The sequence below is a fragment of the Pleurodeles waltl genome, chromosome 4_2 (assembly GCF_031143425.1).
Source record: "Pleurodeles waltl isolate 20211129_DDA chromosome 4_2, aPleWal1.hap1.20221129, whole genome shotgun sequence".
Lineage (NCBI taxonomy): Eukaryota > Metazoa > Chordata > Amphibia > Caudata > Salamandridae > Pleurodeles > Pleurodeles waltl.
The window spans coordinates 94,537,469-94,555,616 of record NC_090443.1 but is presented as its reverse complement, the minus strand read 5'-3'; the positions used below and the strand labels follow the sequence as shown (position 1 = coordinate 94,555,616).

At 41.5% G+C, this 18,148-nt stretch overlaps 1 protein-coding gene across 19 annotated transcripts in view; it reads right to left on the bottom strand.

Moving 5' to 3' along the window:
- Positions 1 to 635: 635 nt before the first annotated feature.
- Positions 636 to 18,148, bottom strand: part of DTX3 (deltex E3 ubiquitin ligase 3) — a 222,425-nt gene continuing 204,912 nt past the window's right edge. For all 19 annotated transcript variants that reach the window (XM_069230827.1, XM_069230826.1, XM_069230832.1 and 16 more), the window contains 2 exons: positions 11,588 to 11,805; positions 636 to 5,228 (listed from right to left, as the gene is read on the bottom strand). In XM_069230827.1, the coding sequence (XP_069086928.1) occupies positions 5,153 to 5,228; positions 11,588 to 11,805 (294 nt within the window). In that variant the 3' untranslated portion in view covers positions 636 to 5,152. The remainder of the gene's footprint in view (positions 5,229 to 11,587; positions 11,806 to 18,148) is intronic.

Here is an 18,148-nt window from a genome sequence, read left to right as displayed (position 1 = left end):
TTAAGTTAAGAACACACGTTTTCCTGTGAAATAAACACAATCGCTGAACAAAAAACTGTTTCTCGACCGGGAAGAACCTACCATCCGGAAAATAAAGAACAAAAAATGTTCCTATGGAAGAAGCAAGTAATCCGCTGATGAATAGTACACTTTTGAGCTGGAGTTATGAGATGGGGAGAACGGCTGTGCGAGGGCAGGTCAGGGAGGAAAGAATCCCTGAAAAGGCAGTGGCTCTGTCGTGGCCTGCACTGTAAGCTTTTGCTGTCACATTCAAGAAATAAACTTGCAGTATCCACAATTCGCTTTCCTCCTCGGTTCTGAAAGTAAACAGACCAGTTGTTCCCACAGAGCTATTTCCTAGGAAAGAACAATCCAATAAATTAAAAAATAACGAAGAGGAGCTTCATGTGGAAAACCAACCAATCATTTAATAAACAGCACCATTTTCCTGTGGGAAAAACAATCAGTCAGGAACAAAAAAAGGCTAACGATTCCATTGGGAGGAAAGAACCAATCTGAGACCAATTAGCAGTATTTTTTAGGACTGACCCCGATCATTTGTACTTGCACAGTCACGTTTCGCCCACTTAGGCTAGAAACATCATACACCAGGCACCAAAGAACAGGCTTCACAATGACTTTTGTATTTATTTATTTGTCATTATTATATTGTATTACATTCTACATGGCTATGTCAATAAAATAGAGTTTTTAACACACAAAATTAAGAGTAAAAAAATAAAACTGAAAAATGCTGAGCCATGGTAAGGGTAATTCATACAAGCAGCAAAATAAAACTCAAAATTATTGTACAAATTAAAAAAACAATAAAAATCGGCAAAATGATGCAAGTAATATTATTTGAGAGGGTGTGCACGCAGGATGTTATAACCACATGCCCTGGCAAAGTTCAGTGCCTCCCAGCCAAGAAGGAATGAGGATTATTTCAGTACACATGACACCCCTGCAGCATTGCAATTATTAACTGTTCCCAAAACCCGCCCCCATAAACAGACCCAGGATTTCGGAGGCATACATTTGTACCGCAATATTTACAGATGCTTGGAATGCCTGGTATCTAGCTCGAACGCATCTACACCCCCTCTTATAAGCATCCATCTCAAACTAGTTACACAATTTCACATCTAAAATGCAAAATCCCAATTGACTAACTGTGCTGGCTGGTTGAAGTGTGAGAAGTCAGCAGATGTGAATACTAACTGGCCTTTTTCTTTCGTTCTTTCACGGGGTCAATACAACATGAGCTCTAATAAGTCTGACATGGGGCCTCCTTAGTGGTCCACATTTTAGACACTGCACGGATCCAGCTTCTGTACTCCAAATCTTGTATTTCAAGACCTTGCAGCACTATTTATACCGCCTAATTAAGGTCTTTCAGAAACGGTTCGTACGTCTTTTTGCCTTGCCTGTACAGCACTACATGTACGAAAACTGCACACATACATTTCAGATTAGGTATAAAACCCAGATTTCGAAGGTCACTACTGGTTTCCTATTCGATGTGCCCAGATTGTATTTAAGGAGGCACTCTATCATGGAAAAAAATCAGGGGCCTGAATTTTGATGAGATGCAGTAAAAATGATTTTAAATTAAATCTCTTTATCCCCTCTCCTACTTTATGGCCTTTAACAAGAGGAGAAGCTAAGCATCTTGGAAAAAAACATCTGTAGGCTGCAGTTGTCATGTAGCCAATACTTTATGGTTTGAGGCAGAATTTCCTGCTATGTTGTGTCTAGGCAGTTTTAGATGGAATCTGCGTACTTCTTTAATCAGATGCTATTCCAAGATTCAGTGCAAATCTATAGGTATATATCGTAACAGGAAGTCTCGCCTCCGACTTAAGAAAATTAACAAAGAACTATGGCAAACAAAAAGTCTCGCCTCTGACTTGGAAGTGTCCCCTGTTTGACAATATCAGCCCTCAGTTCTGTAAGCAGTGTTCCAAAGACAAATGTATTATCTATCCCTTTAGAGCAACAGGGCACAAAGGTCCTGGGGAAGTTCAGAAGGAAACGAGGCATCCATCTAAAAAATGGGTGGAACTGCTTTGTAAGTGTCTCAGGTAGGTACTCCCTCCAACATTCTGGTCAAGTTCACACGAAGCGCATTTGGTTATTAAAATCTGAACAGGTAATTCAGTTAGTTTTACAGCTAACAAGAGCACATGGCAATATTTCACAATCATTTTCACAAATGGACTCACCTCACACATCTCAGAAAGTTTTAATACTGGAAACGAACTAACACATTTATTGTAGCCCTAATAAGTATTCAAAAACAAAACAAACACAAAAATAAGTGCAGGTGGTCTCTCTCACACTCTCCATAGTGTCTTTAAAAGTCCCTTGCAGTCCACCAAAGAAGAAACAACATTGTCCCATCAAAAACTAAAATAACAAAACACACTGCCAGAACTGAGAGCTCGACTGTACCTGTCCTTTTCATAAATCGGGGTCAAACCTTTTCAATGCCAAAGTATCCAATGACAGCTATTGCCCCTTCTATGAAACAGGCAACAAGAAAAAACAATCAAGTTGAGGTGAGGAGCAAGTCAATTTCTTATCCACTAGTTACTGTGGTTCCAGTTCTGGTGAGGATTAAGATGTTGACGGAACCAAACCACCAATGCAGTTGCAATTGTGTTGTCTTCACCAGAAAAGCTGTGAAAATGGCTCAAAACACCCAACTACCTTTCGAGGTGCAGCATTTCCTCTTTAATATGACATTAAACTTTTCGAAATTTGCACACAAAAAAAGAAAAAACAAAGATTCTCGCTCCTTGTGAACAATTGTCAAGATATAAAGTGCATGGAGTAAGCCATAAATAAAAGGACGTGGGGAGTATAATCTATGCCTGCACATATGAGTTAGAAAAAACTGAAAATGGTTCCAGAAGTACTGGTATGGAATAGTGAAAGAACAACAAACATTAAGAAAGATGTCAAGTTGCCTGCCAATGGGAAGTCCATAGCACTATGACTTCAGTTGCCACAAGACACTCAAAGTTATTTTATTTAGGTTTAAGACGCACAATGATTATCAATCTACTTTGCACCCTTTCTCTCTTTTTTTTTAGGTTAAATACCTTTCTTCGTTTTGTGAAAGTCTAAATTACAGGGTCCATGCTTATTACGTGTTTTCCCACAAAGCTAAGTACACTAAGTCACAACAAGCACAGAGACTTTCCGAAAGTCACTTTGATGTGGCTTAAGACTGATATTGCCATTTTGGATTACTGCAGGATGACCAAAGGAGTGACAGTGGTCAAATAAATGATCACAGTGGAAGGGAGATGAGCATGCTATGTCACATGGTTGTGCACGCCGGCTCAGAAATGCAGGTTTCTGATGCGAAAAGGGATCCACATCTTTAAGGAATCTCGGTAAGCAAGAAGGAGGAAAGGAAACATTATCATGTACTTCTTGATAAGGCTATTAACTCGCATTGAGCTCATGTATCAAGTTGTGAGGTCTGGCAACAATAAAGTAGGTTACATAGGAATGTTCAGAACCTGGCCTGCAAGTGGACAGTAACAGAACTCTTAAGTTATCCCATGTGACAACTGAGTAGTTTACACAATGCACTTTGGAGCCTTGCATTTAAAACGGGAAAACAAATCTACCGGTATTGGGTTGTAAAGGAAAAAAACAGGTCTGGATGAGAAATTACATGGTTCAAGCAGAGATCTTTGCAGTGGAGTTCTGCTCTACTGTGAGTGGTATGACAGAAGAGACATGGTTAGGATCATTATAAACTTAAAAAAGACTAGCAGGAGGAAAACACTGGCGGAAAAAACAACTATAACCCTTCAACTAATAGGAATTTCAGTGTTTTTTTTAAATCCAAATTTCCTTCTAAAGTGTCATGTTGCAACAAAGGGTAGAGCAAATGCACCTCTAAATTCTTCTGGGTCTTTTGTTCCACATGCAAACATGTCTAGTTTAAAATTAAAAATAAACATCTGATTAGTAAGAGGTTCTGTGACTTTTAAGGTGAATACACTACACCTTTTCGCTTCATGATGCTTGCCGATATCTGTCTTAACCTTCTACCACTCGCTCCCCAAAAAAATAAAACTGTAAAGGTAAAAAGTGTTCTTTAAAAATAATCATAGAATTACTTACATCTTTTTTAATGTATCCCATTATTTGGAGTAAACTTCCCAAAACCAACCTAATGTGTTTTAATTTTTTTTACATTGATTTTGCTTACCATGCTAAGTTCTTTGTATAGCCAATCAGAGAGTAAATTTATTATGTGTTGCCCTTACAAAAAAGATTCCCAGAAGTCTGGTAACAAAGGATTCAAACCTATCTCATTGTAAACATGCACTGAGAAATGTACTTTCTTTTTTCTCATTTCGCTTGCTCCAATCTATGAATTATTTTCCATACCAAATCGGCAATCAGTAGTTATTACAAAAGTACATTTTACAGGCTATGCTATTTGTTTTCAACCTAACAATGAATAGAAGTATTTTCGAGTGACTTCTGGACGAAAAATAAAATATTCACCAATATCAGGACTGTGGACTAAAATGCTAAACTCTGGTTTGTGCAAAAAGTGCAACGGTAAGGAATCATCTCTCTGTCTCTAGATTGAGAGAAATTAAGACACCTGTCAAAAACGATTCTGCTCCACACCAAACTTCTTAATAGCATCTTGTGAGACGAACAACTGATGGTAGGTGTCTAAAAGACTCAAAACCGGATGTCCTCCAATCGAGGGATTACCGTTTCTTTAAATTTAAAAAAAGGAAATATAGTAAAATTTCATTGAAATGTTTGTCGTGCATTCAATTTGGCAGGTGAGGCAAGTTTGCTGGTGGATCGTCGCTGGAGAAGAGCAAAAGGGCATGAGACCAGATAAAGGATTTGCATTTTGCATTTGCACTCTTTCCATATGGGCACATAAATGGTCTGTCTATGATGGCTGAAGCCTGCAAGCCTACACGCAAAATTATCCTTTGTTTTGTTTTCCACTGAATGCAGCCACACATACGAAAAGGGCAAAAAATATTAATGGGAACTGATTAAATTTTGGACCGAAGCTGGCAAATTGCACCATAAATGATGAATCCAACTTCCTGCGTCGTCAGGGAGCAAGTATTAAGTATTGCTTGGTGAGGGTTCAATCCTCACTTATGCCCTTGGCTCGGAGCTCCTCTTGCACCCGTGTCAAGTACGTGGGATCGGGGTATCCAAACCTGAAATTAGAGCCAAGAGAAGTATATAGATTAACTTACAACAGGCATCCTTTCTCTTGCTTACATTTTTTCCATCATGTTCACTTTAGGACATCAGGTGTAGTTATTTGGAGTCGAAGCTCATTTGCATGTCGGGTTCTGTACAATACAAATGCTAAGTATTAACATTACAAATGAACTCGGACTTTGGTGGCTTAAAATGGCTTAAACTGGGATGGTCAAATCTCCTTTATATTATGTCAGCTCTCCAAGTCTGACATTGTAGAAACGCATCTCATCATTTGCAATTAACATGAGCGTTGAGGGAAACTAAAGATGTGCTCGTTGTTCATCAGGTAACCCCTGGGGTAACAAATGTAAATAATAATTTAACAGAAAATAATATAAATCATCATCATAACAGAGGAATGTCTAGGTGGGGAGCTAGGATGATCACTGGTATAACACCTTGGCAAAGGGCCTGCTAGCAAATAAACAGTTTACTGCACACGAACCTATACCATTTAAAGTTAGCATCCCGAGGCAATATTGTGAAGTGTCATTTGAATAGACTAAGACACATAGGGGACTTATAGCATGCTCACGCCCCAAAACCTGTGGTGGCAATAAGATAATATCACCACTGGATACCTAAGGGATTTCCACCTCTGCAGTTTCAGGGCAGTGACACTACACTGTTTTTTTTATTTATTTTTAAGGTAAGTGCCCCTTCTCTTTAGTACCTGTAAATCAACAGTTATTTTGGAATATTGCAGGCAGGGGTGGCTCCTCCGTTTGGGCAGAGGAGCGTTGTCTCCCCACCAGCAGCGGCAGCTGCAAAACCTTTTAAAGAAAACGATAATAAACTATGTTTATTACTGTTTTCTTTAAATCGGGCGGGGACACGGGGTGACGTGCACTGAGATCACTTCACCTTCACAGCGCATGTGTGTTTGGCTGGCCGTTTCGTGCCGGCCAAACACACATGTGCTGTAGGCTCTATTCAGCTGGGTGGGAGAGAGCCTGCACAAGCTCCCAGTCTGCCTGGGAGCGCCCTGGCTGCGCGCTCCCAGCCAATCCTGAAGCTGCTTTGGGTAGCGTCAGAATTGGCGCAGGGCAGGCTGGGAGCCTGTGCCTGCAGAGGCAGAAGAGCGTTGAGGGACAGAGGAGCGGCAGAGGAGGTAAGTGTTTTTTTATTCATTTATTTATTTAAATTAAATTTAATGTTTATTTCCTCCCGTCTCCCCGCCCCTTCAACGGCCCTTGAGCCACTACTGATTGCAGGGCTCAAACAACATTTCGGTAACACAACTGGGAAAGATCATGCAGGCTCACATGAACTTTGCTGCTTTCAGGAAACTTGGGCTGCAGATAAAGAGGGCTGCAATACTTATTAACAAATACGAAAGGGAGACCGGTCTAATTGTGTGGGGACGTCAGCTGCCAGAATAACTTCATCCTCACACCAAAGTAGGGGTGAGAAGTATCACTGCTCCCTTGTCCTCCCTCTCGACTTTCAAACCGCACATGCAAAAAGGCAAAGAGGCAATGCCAGAAGTGGTCCTTTCTATAGTTTAGTCAGGGATCACAAGTGGGTTGTTAAAATTGCCCTCACCCACTGAAAAGTGGCATTCTTCCTCATAGGGCGTGCTACGATACTCTGGTGCAGACCAACACTCAGAGTGAAGGATAAAGTAAGTTGGTAAGGGTTGTTACCCTGACTTTTAAAGGGATCCACTTCAGCCTTAGGTAAAACTGTCTAAGGGGGTACATACCTTAACTTTATTTTGGGCCTACGTTGGCAGGGTTAAAACTCATATTTTTAGGGTGAACTATGGAAAATGAGTGCCATGCCCCCCCCCCCCCTTGCTTCTATCAACATGTTCTGGCCCCTTCCTTGCCCACCAGGGTCACAAAGCTTTCACCAGGATATTAGACCCCTTCCCTTAATCTTTCAGTGCCCCCATCTCTCTCCTTTTACCTATTGTTTGGAGGTGGGTCTGTTAAATCTGGCCAAATTTGCCCTTTTTCCATAGCACCTCAGTATTTCCCCATGTTTTGGAGGAGAGGGAGGCCTTGAGAGACAGCTGAATAGCCTGCAGTTCCAGCAGGCTGATCTGAAGTACATGCTCCTTTGGAGACCAAAGGCTTATGATCACCATGCCTTCTAGATAGCCCCCACCCCCACCCTAGGCCTTGGCGGGAAAGGGACTGAAGGTCATTCCACAGTGCAGGTTTGCCTCACTGCCCCACCAAACCACATCTGCTGTAGCGTTTAGGGAGATTATGATGGAATCTGACAAGTCTCCCCTGATCTGGAAGCTCTGCCTGCAGAGGCCCCACTGCAGAGCCCTCATATGCGAACATACAAGGGTGACCAAGAAAATGCAGGAAACCAGCGTACCTAGCAGGCACCCTCCAGAAAGGTTGTGACCATATCATCCATGTTTGAAATTCTCCTGAGTGGGAAGGATGCAGTGGAGGAGGGTGGTGTTAAGATCGTATGAATTGGAGGCACTAGCAGGGCACCGGGTGAGATCTGTTCCTGTTGAATGAAAAAGCCCAAGATAAACAGTAGCAAGACCATCGACTGTAGGTGATACGCTCGGCTATTCAGCCTAGATCAGCCAGTTGTCTAGGCACAGGAAGGTAAGGATACCTGACTTTCTGAGATGGGCTGTTACCACCGCAATCACATTGGTGAAGACTTGCGGTGCTTGTGGTGGTGTCGCCAACTGGTAATGTGTAGAACCCTCCACGAAACACAATTACTTCCGATGGGACTGTAGGACTGGAATGTGTAAATATGCAGTCAGCAAGTCTAGTGACACCATACAGTCTCTACCTTCCAACACCTACAAGAGCTAAGGTCAGCTTTTAGAACTTCTCCTCCTGATGAAGAAATTCAAGTCCCTGAGGTCCAAGATCTGATGTAAACCACAGTCCTTCTAGGGAGCAAGGAAAAATCTGAAGTAACATACTTATCTCATTTCCTGCTCCGGAACTAACTCCATATCTCCTTTCAGGAGGAGTACTGCCACTTCTTGCTTGCGGTGGAAAGATGGTCTTGCGGAAGGGCGGACAGCAAGGGAGAGTTGGGGGGGGGGGGGGGATTGGAGCCTGGAGAAAGGGTAGGGTGTACCCCTTTCTATAATCTGAAGGACCCACTGGTCTAAAGTAATGCACTTCCAGCCTGTAGAAAGGAAGACACCCACCCAATGCAATCAGAGCTACATCAAAGTGCTGTTAAGATCATACAAGAAGTGTATCGAACTGAGGGAATTGTCAAAAAACGTAAAATGACTATTTCTGTGTCTGAGGGCTTTGGCTGTGACGACCAACAATGTTTCATTCTCGGAATTTCCCAACCTATTTTTACCTGCTATCATTTTCACATGTTTTCTTCACCCTTCTTAAATGAAAAGAAAACCGGTTTTGCAAGGTCAATGCACACTACACTTTTTGTCAGAATGGTACTGATGCAATGGTGGTTTTAAGGAAACAATCACTGTATTTCAAATACATGAACTGAAACTGATTTCTGTGGCATTTACACTGTGTTTGTGTGCTTGTGTGTGAATCGAAGTCAGGTAAAGTAAAGTAAAGGTCACTTTTCCACTTATGAGCGGTGTGGCAACCAGAACTCTACATGTGATCGATGTATGTACCATAACCGATGAGGTGTGTAACTGGATTGTAGGGCATGTGCATGCATCATTACATTCTCACGACATCCACACTTAACACTCTGCAGCAGTGATTCCTAGCTTGTGGTCAAGGGACCCCTGGGGGTCTACAAAGCCTTCTCAGGAAGTCTGAGACTATTTAAAAAATACTAACAGATTAGTAAGGTCTATATAAGTAAATAAGCAAAGGGTACAATTAAAAAAAAATCTGAAAACTTTCTGTAACTTGAAAGGAAAGTGAAATTGGGGGCTAAAACTTAAGTTAGTATCCTCAGATTGATTTGCGAGATCTGTGCCAGTGCATCAAAAAGAATATAATGTGGAGGATGAGTGGTCTCAATTAGATTTAGAAAACCTAAGACCTTAAAATTAAAATGTTGGTTTATTTTTAATATTATGGTTATTTAAATATAATAATTCATCGTCTGTGTATGTGTTTGATGAAAAATTGCTTCTGTATTTTGTATATCATTTTGCAGTTCAAATCTTCAGAAATGCTTAGGCCCGGGTCATCGGCTTTCAGTAATGACCTACAGGGAGGGGATGTCCCTGGATTCCACAATAATGCAGTCGGCCTCCCCGTGTTCCAGTAATAATTAAGTGGGAGGTCCACAGAAGTCAAAAGGTTAAGAACCACTCCTTGAAAGCATGCCAATGCAAACACAGGCACAATGTGTTGCTACAATTAGTCTGACATTCAGATACAGTATGAGCTCTAGAATGATACAAGGTTTCAGAATATAACACGGAAACAGACTTTAGAAATGATAAGGAGATGGAAGATTTATTTCTGCTTGCAGTTGCCTCTCTGTTCTACTTGCCTATAAAATGACCTCAGTAGTATTCTGGGTATACCTGACGTTAATCCCATTTTGCCTTTCAATGGCATTACCCAACCTTTTGGCGTTGCCAATGCTTTTTGCTAATGCCGCTGCGCACTGGTAAAAAGAAAAAAAAATGGTTTGTTTGTCAATGCGGACCAGCACTGGCCAAAGCAAATGGGGTGATCTGCCACTGCATGGTAACATTTACATGCGCATATAAGCATCAAGATACTGCAGCTATTTTTCTTTTTTGAATTTACCATTACAATTTGGTAAATGTCAATCTTGGAGTGGTAAATTAATTTTTACAAAATATGAGAAAGAGCATTAAAAGAAAGGAAGAGACTGGTAACTAACTGCAGCTGCTAGGCCCTCCAAAAAGAAAAAAAATACATTTTTATGTTTTACGAAGGAAAGAACAAGACGTGGGTGCATGTTCTTGGAAGGAGAAGGGCCTGAATGATCACTCCAGATTTCTATACAAGAATATTTTCAATACTTGCAAAATTCGATCCATGCCTTCCACTGGAATCTAGGCAGTAATACTCAATAAGTGGGTGGAGAGCTGGTCAGGTCAGTGCATGACATATATCCACAAGTTGGCACTCCTCCAGATAAAGCAGAAGTAGCTGCTGTTTATTGTAGCAGACGTTGATACGGAGCATTGCTCACCTTAAAATAATGCTTTATCACTGTTTCAGTAAAATCTACAAATAGCCGGTTACAATCCCAAAGTAATTTTCTATCACTGACTTGTACTGGTATTTATACCATGCTTTTCATATCAATGAGACAAGACTTAGTTAAAAAAGGCTGCACTTCCACGACTATTTTATCCGGAAGAAAGTGGTTTTTAATGGCTTTACAAACAACTTGTGCTGCTGCACAACCCTTTTGGCTGTACCAAGACCCACGAGGACAAGTCCAATGGGAAACATTCTGCTCATAAGGTCATGTAAGATTGTTGTCACTAAGTTAGACATTTTCGACAAGGAATGGGAATAACAGGCTAAGAGGCACACTGCATTAGTTGTTCTCAAGACTAATCTTATAGAAGAAGCAGAGGTTTATAGGTTCAGAAGAAAAAAATTATTTACTACAAAAACAGTTTTTCAGCAAGAGGCTGACATGCTGTGCGTTGCTCTTGCATATTGTACTGAGTCCAGAAAAAAACATGCATAAAATAAAATCGAACTTTTTTTTGGCCGTCAACTATAAGAGGAGTTATACTATAAATCGAGATGATCTGACCCAAAAGGCCACAAGGCCCAAAAAAGGGACTACCATTTTCCCAAATTATTTTTTCTTTCACTGGGTTCGGAAGCAAGAATCTGAGATAACAGAAGATATTTATTACATTAAAATATTTTAATTCCTTATCTGTTGGAGTGCTGGAAAAATAATTTGGCCTTCGCTTGGGGAATGAAGGTTCGACGACAAAGTCTTCAACATGCAGTTTCATTAAGATCCTCACTAAATGGAGACCTTCTATGAGGAGATCTTGCGTAACATTAGCAAACGTATATATAACATACTTGAGCTACTGACAACGGAGTCAAAAGACGCCTGACCTTTCACACGGACCCACGAGGGGCACGAAGGGGTTCGAAACAGAATAGCTGAACGTTCTGCTGAAGTGTATTCTGGGAAGCAGAGTGGTGGTGGGGGAACCAACAACTGGAAGCTGGGCCTGACAATGTGCTGGACAACCTAACTCGATGGCGTGACAAACTGCAGAAACCTACCTGCGTTTCAGTGTGGCGCAAAACAACACACCATCATGAACATGCAAGCAGAGCCGGGGCGAAAAGTGTACAGAGGAGAGAAGAGGCATGAAGAGAACTTAAATGGAAGCACAAGGCCTACATACAGCTGTGGCCCTCCGGTGCAGTTTGTCTTGTGATGGATGTCATTCCAGGTGATGACATTGGGCCGTCCCGTTGTCATGGAGGTGCCGATGGTGAACGTCAGCCGCTGGTCGAAGGCTTTCTTGAACAGGGCCAGGACTTTATTACCCTCTGCGCAGTCAGGCAAGTAGGCGACACGTGTGGTCCCTGGATACCGTATTCCAGGATTGGGATGTTCCGACTAGAGAGAAAGCAAATACATGGCACATAAGCAACATCAAAAATGAATCTCTGTGTAGACATCCCTTTGTTATAAAACAAAAAAACTTTCAGAGCAATACATGGTGCATGAAGAGATAAACAGCTAAAATCTTGCCACATAAAACAAATTATTTCTCTACTTGGCGTACTCGAAGTGACTCTCACTCATGGATGAGCATAACTAACCTGTACAGACAGGTGTCTCTGTCAAGCTCTTAAATCTCTGATCTAGGGGACAGAGGTTCTCTTTGGGGACGGTGTCATTTCGTGAACCGTTGAAGCCAGCACATTTTTAAATTATAAGTCAGTTGCCTCCGCCAGTCAATCAGAAGTCAGCATTTCCTTCCCACTACGTAGCTTATGTCAGGCCCGGTGCTATGGGCTTGCGATACTCGGAGCAGTTGAACAACTTTAACAAGTACTGCTGCTGTCTGTGAAAACGCAAACAGCAGGTAGTGCTGCACGCGCATTGAAGCTCCAAGTACTTCCTCTTTAGGCACTGACCTTAAGACAACAGCGATGTTGAACATACAAGGCTTATTCTTATAGGGTGTATGGGTAATCAAACGGAGCATGTATCAGTCAAATTAAAATATAAATGTACAAGCTGTGTTATTCTTCTAGAAAAATATTTCAAATGTAATTACAGGTAGGAAGATATGTACAATGAAGTTAAAAAGTTGTAATAGCATTTCAAATCTTCGAAAGCAATAACCTATTTACTGTCAGTCACTGTGTTTACGCACGGTTAGCATAAATACATTTAGCAGAGCGCATCCCCTTTTAACGGCGAAATACAGAATCTTCACGGAGACGATCACACAGTTCGCTATCTGGTTTAAGGGATCATACTTTTTTGACTCGGAGTGATACAGTGGTGGGGCCCCTGGGCTCATACTGTCACTGGTGGAGGTTCACGGGCCTCGCAAACACTGGCAGCTCAGAGGTGTCGCTCGCAGCAGGAGCATCACTCGTCGGAGGTTTGCTTGTTGAACTAGGAATGAGTTGCAGGCTCCTGGTCTTGGAAGACTACCTGCTTCCTCGCCAGTTAAACAGAGGAGGGCCTCTCCTTCGGGCAGTCCGCCTCCTGGTTCTTTCAGCAGCTGCAGCAGATTTCTCTTGCAAACTAGGGGTGTGGTGTCTTTCCAATTAAAAAACACAGTCATGATTCTGATCCCTGATTATTCTACATCCAAGTGCAGACCTCCAAGTGTGAAAGGCGAACACTGGGTAAGCTGAGGAGATTTTATCCAGTCTTGTGGACAATTGGTATTTCCTAATGCCCAAAACAAATTCAAAGTTCACCCCACACTTTTACGAAGTCAAATTCATTACAAAGTGCGCCAGCTTCATGGCAACTATTAGTGGGGCACGGTTACTCAGTCTATGTGTAACCCATATAGACGATCCTTGCCTTCAGCAAAAAGCAGAGGATGCATAGGTGTGGTTAGCAGACTAGTCTTTTCAAAGGGCAGGGGAGACCCTTAGTCATGCCACCAACGCAAAATCATGACACAAATATTTCCCTCTTTCAGGCCACATGCAGAGCAGCTCTAACAAGTCCATAGTTTCAGTCAGAGTACAAAGGGTCCTTCCTTAAGAATGGCTATTGAAAGCCTGGCTGTGATTTCGCCTCAGAATCAATTCCAGAGACTGGGAGGCATCCAAAGGATCAGTATAGGGTCAGATGCTAAAATTGTTCCTTAAACTTATGGGTGGCTCCAGCGTTGGGACCCACGTCACATGAAGCCAAGTGTTTACATGCCCAGGTAGCATAGTAATAGCAGGGGAAAGAAGGGTCCCATTTATGGCATTTCATGTGCATTTACAAAAGAGCCCCAGTGAGGGTCAGGTAAAAATGTCTAACACACTACAAGAATCGGGTGCCACCAACTAAAAGCAGTGGCATAGCCTGGGCATGGAGACAGGAACAGCATCCCAAAAAGAAGTACCACCTTGGGAGATTCCTAGAACCCCAACAAATCTCAGCGTTGTGCCCACGGGCAACATGCCACAATCACTTAGAGCACAGGATTGGAGAGGCCTGACATGGATCTCCTGTAATGAAAACACAACTGGAAGTCACCTCAAACTATTCATGTCTATCCGAAATGTCCAATCATTTCCTTAGTGAAATGAAACATGCTGACAGCGCATACAACCGTAGCAGTACCGAACATGCTGACAGTGTATACAACAGCAGCTGAGATGCAAAAAACATTTTTTTGGGTAAAGGCCAAAAAGCCAAACAGGGCTTCATTTACAAGTCAACAATGGTGTAGCACATTGGTTGAACTTTGACAAACAAAAGCAGCCCTTCCGTAATCATGGCAGTCCAAGGATTTTTGCCTTCAAGGGTACAATAACATTCTGCTTGCCCATCCTTTGTTGTTTGTATAGGCAATGTGGCCATCTCTTCTGGTGAAGTTTTAGAGTGTTGCAGTGTTGCAGCAATTTCTTTTCTGGCAAAAGTATTGCCATTTCTCTAAAACAAATTTAGCAAAATTATAAAGGTCTGACATCTAACTAAATACGATCATCCAGATAGCCAAAAGTCCTGACTATTGCACAGGACAAAATTGGCACCTTAACAACCACCTACTCATAACATTCCTAGACCTGGAAAATTCTACTCGAAGCAACAACAAAAAATAGACTCCTGAATCCTGCTGGAAGAAGAGGACGCACTCAAGTTTTCAAGGACGTCTGATTCTTGCAAGCACATAGGGACTGAAACTGCTTCCCAAGTGTTACATGGCAGGCTCCGTTTGCTGTTTCAGGGCCTCAAAAAAGAGAAGAACTCCTGAATCCAAGAGGGCCTTGCTGACAGCAGGAGATTGGATCCATAATGGGATCTGGCTGGAGAGGACCTGGTGCCTTGAAGCCTGCCCTGAGGAGCTACTGGCAATGTTATAACAGGTTCAGAGGGACGTTGTGGTAAGGGTAACTGCCTTGTAGAGCCCTGCCCAGCTACTGCTTCCAGCGTTCCCAACTGGGGATTTTGACTTCCAAAAAGTGACTAAGTTCAATAATAAAACCTTGACCACGGCAAAGCAAAAAATCAGACCGACGAAGAACCCTTGGCAGCTATGAAATACAAATATGTTCTGCTCTAAGCTTTTAGTAACAAAAGCAACAGCTTTAATAGGAGCTAAACAACAACATACCCAACTTCGAGAGACCCACACCCGACAGAGCCTTGAACCTTGCTCTTCTGGAAGATGTTGACTTTCCTTTTAAAGACTACCTCTGCTCCCTCACAATTGTCCTGAAATCGCGCCTAGGTCCTGGTCAACCGCAAACTGTTGTTTTCAATGGTGCTTTACTTTTTCTAGGTGTGTTTTGCCTTAAAAGTGTGAACAATTACTACCCATGGTTCCCCTTGACCTATTTTAATGATCTTGGTTTTTTTGTGCATTATATTGTTTTTTACTTTGCCAAATTGGTTCAGGAATTTAATTGTCTTGTTTATTTTACATACTTCTCTGGAATTACCTACTGCTTGTGTCATAGCTACAAGGGGTTGAGCAAAGATTCTCTGAACTCTGTTTTCACCTTCAGTTTGTTTACTGTGTTTAGTATTGTTATGTGTCAAAATAACCACATTTCTAACAGTCACAACTTACCCTTGTTCTGCATTCTGAAAAAATTGGATTATGTTTACACTTTCTTTCTCACATTAAAATATGGTAATTAGATACTCCACCTTTTATCTAATTTTTGTTAAAAAGTGGGTCACTTTCCAAACAGAGAATTCTGTTTTTCTGCTACTTATTATCCGTAAAGTAATGCAACCGCACATTGTGAACTAAATGATGAAAAAATACCACGTTAAAATGGTAATTGTAAAAGTAAGTAGTCTGAATTTAGTCCCCTGGAGGAAGCTGCCTAAAAAGAGTACTTAACTGTAGTGAATCCGTTTGTTTTAATGGGTTACAGGAGTTAGCTTAGCCTTTGGCTTGTAGACTTGTGCCTCCGGCACCTAGTGACTTTTACCCTACCTAGCTTGTTCTGTTTTAGCACATTTATTAATTACATTTTTTAAGATGGCTGTCTTATTTTTATTTAGGCTCATGTTTTAGTTTGCGTTATCAGTGCCACCACGCTAAGGCGTCAATATCAAGCGACATAGATAAACTGTATGTGTTCACTTTAGGTACTTGCCCGCTTTCGAGGGAATTATTTATATAAATTACCGTCCCAAGCATGCCTTGTTATCTATTGCTTGGGAACAGACCTATGTCAGGGGTCCAAGTAGATCTATATAAATACTCCTCACTTAAACAGATAGTCAGAGGGATTCCGACCAGATGCCATTGCTGCTGCACGTCGCCTTGACGCTGACCTAGTCTTCGTGTCCCTACGGAGTCTGAGCTAGAGACCTCATTCCAAGGTAACAAGGGTTGGGGGCTCTTCTCATGGACATGGCATTGGCAGATTAGGTTTAACATACCTAGGTCTCTTTTAGGTTAGAAGTTAGGCTCATTATGCTAGGGTATCAGGACATATTTCACATTTCATGTCTTTTCATGGTATTGCAAGATGGTGGGGGTATTTGTATTAATAACTTTTGTCTTTACCATTCTGTTTCTTGCACCGTTTATTATCCTAATCATTGCAGCCCAAGCAACTTATTGCAGAATGCATTTTTGCTAAATAAAACCTATTAAAACTTTACTGCATCTTCTTCATTGCCTGTGTTTGGAGACATGTCGTTTATGTGAGAAAGGGGTAATCTTTGTTTAACCACAACACTCCCTGAGATGTCACACTCCTGAGTCCATGCGTAAAGGCTGTCACAAATCACCTTTTACTGTTTGGGTTTTTGGTGAGGTACTGCTTGTGAGCCGGAAGGGTTGGGACAACAGTTGTGAGTTGTGGTAGGACTGGCATAGTCGTCTACAAACATAGGTACTGTCATCCTTAAACCAGCAGCCTTGCCTGGAGCAAGAGTCTAACTACGACAATACTCATCAAATAGAGGTCATATTTTTTATGTTTTATACACTCACTGGTACTTTTTGCTACTCAATATCACCCCAAGCAGAGGGAAATAGTAACGCAATGCTTACTTGGCTTCAAAAAATAAAGGGACTATTTTAAACAGATGTTTATGTATCAAATTAAATCAAAATTTGCAGTAGTACCTCCCTGTTCCTTTCCACAACAATCCTAGTGAATTCAGAAAACTTGTAGAAACCTACATTAGTACAAAAATACTAACTCTGCTGCTTATAAGATTAGTTTGACCATAAGCTTAAAAATCAATCAACCGTTTCATATTTCCTTATTAAAACTGTTTGTTCACTATTTAAATGCTAAGAGATAACGTTGGGGTTGATGAAGAAAAAATAATGTAATCACTAAAATATTTGATTCTGATTGAGGTAACATGCAATCACAGTACTTTACTGAATTAATGGGGCATGGTCAGATAGAGCGACCACATGAGACAACAACCTATGTTCATTATGCCTCATCTTTTACAGAAGTATCATTATTTGCAAGTTTGTCCTAGTGCCCAAGACCACATGCAGGGTCATCAATGGGGGAGGCTCTACGACTAATCCTTACCTCCATTTACTGAATAAAAGTACCTGGAGGTCTCAGTGTAATGCTAGTATAAAAGAAGGCTGCAGGGGAAGCAGCAGGGTATGTCTTAGGAAAGTGGCCCTTCAGCGCCAGTCCCCATGATTTGTAGTCCCAGGTAGCAATGGCATTAAAGGATATGCCCTGAACACGTCCTCATTTGTGAGAGGAAAGGATTGAATGGCCCATGTTTTCAACTTGTATGTGGCAAATTATGCATCAGCTGCTGTGGATGTGTGCAGTTCTGTTTTTTCCTTCTTACTATGCAGGACCATTTGACCATCCAACATCAGGTTATCACATGCGGATTTCACTGAAATAAATTTGGCTAGGATCCGGGCAAGCCAAACAGTTAAACTACATTGAGTTTCCCTGTTGAAACTGAGACATTACCGTCTGATTTTCTGCCCTAATATTGTTTATCTTCTTTATTAATGCATCTCCCGATTACTGTGGCTCACAGTGAGGTATTCGTTCCCATGAAGAGTAATAGTCCTTTACCTCTTATTGTAGTTGATGCTACTGTATTAGCTGGAACCCAAAATTCTGTAAGTCATCTCATCTCCATCTTTTTAAATTACTTGGGTAACAAGAAACACAGCACTAAGGTTGCATAATGCAATTGATGGTAATGGGCCCTGTTGCCTGCCTCAGACAAAATTTTGTGTTTGTATTGATAGCTGGTGTGGATATATTATATTGGTTTCAGTGCCAATTAAATTTGAAATGGCAGA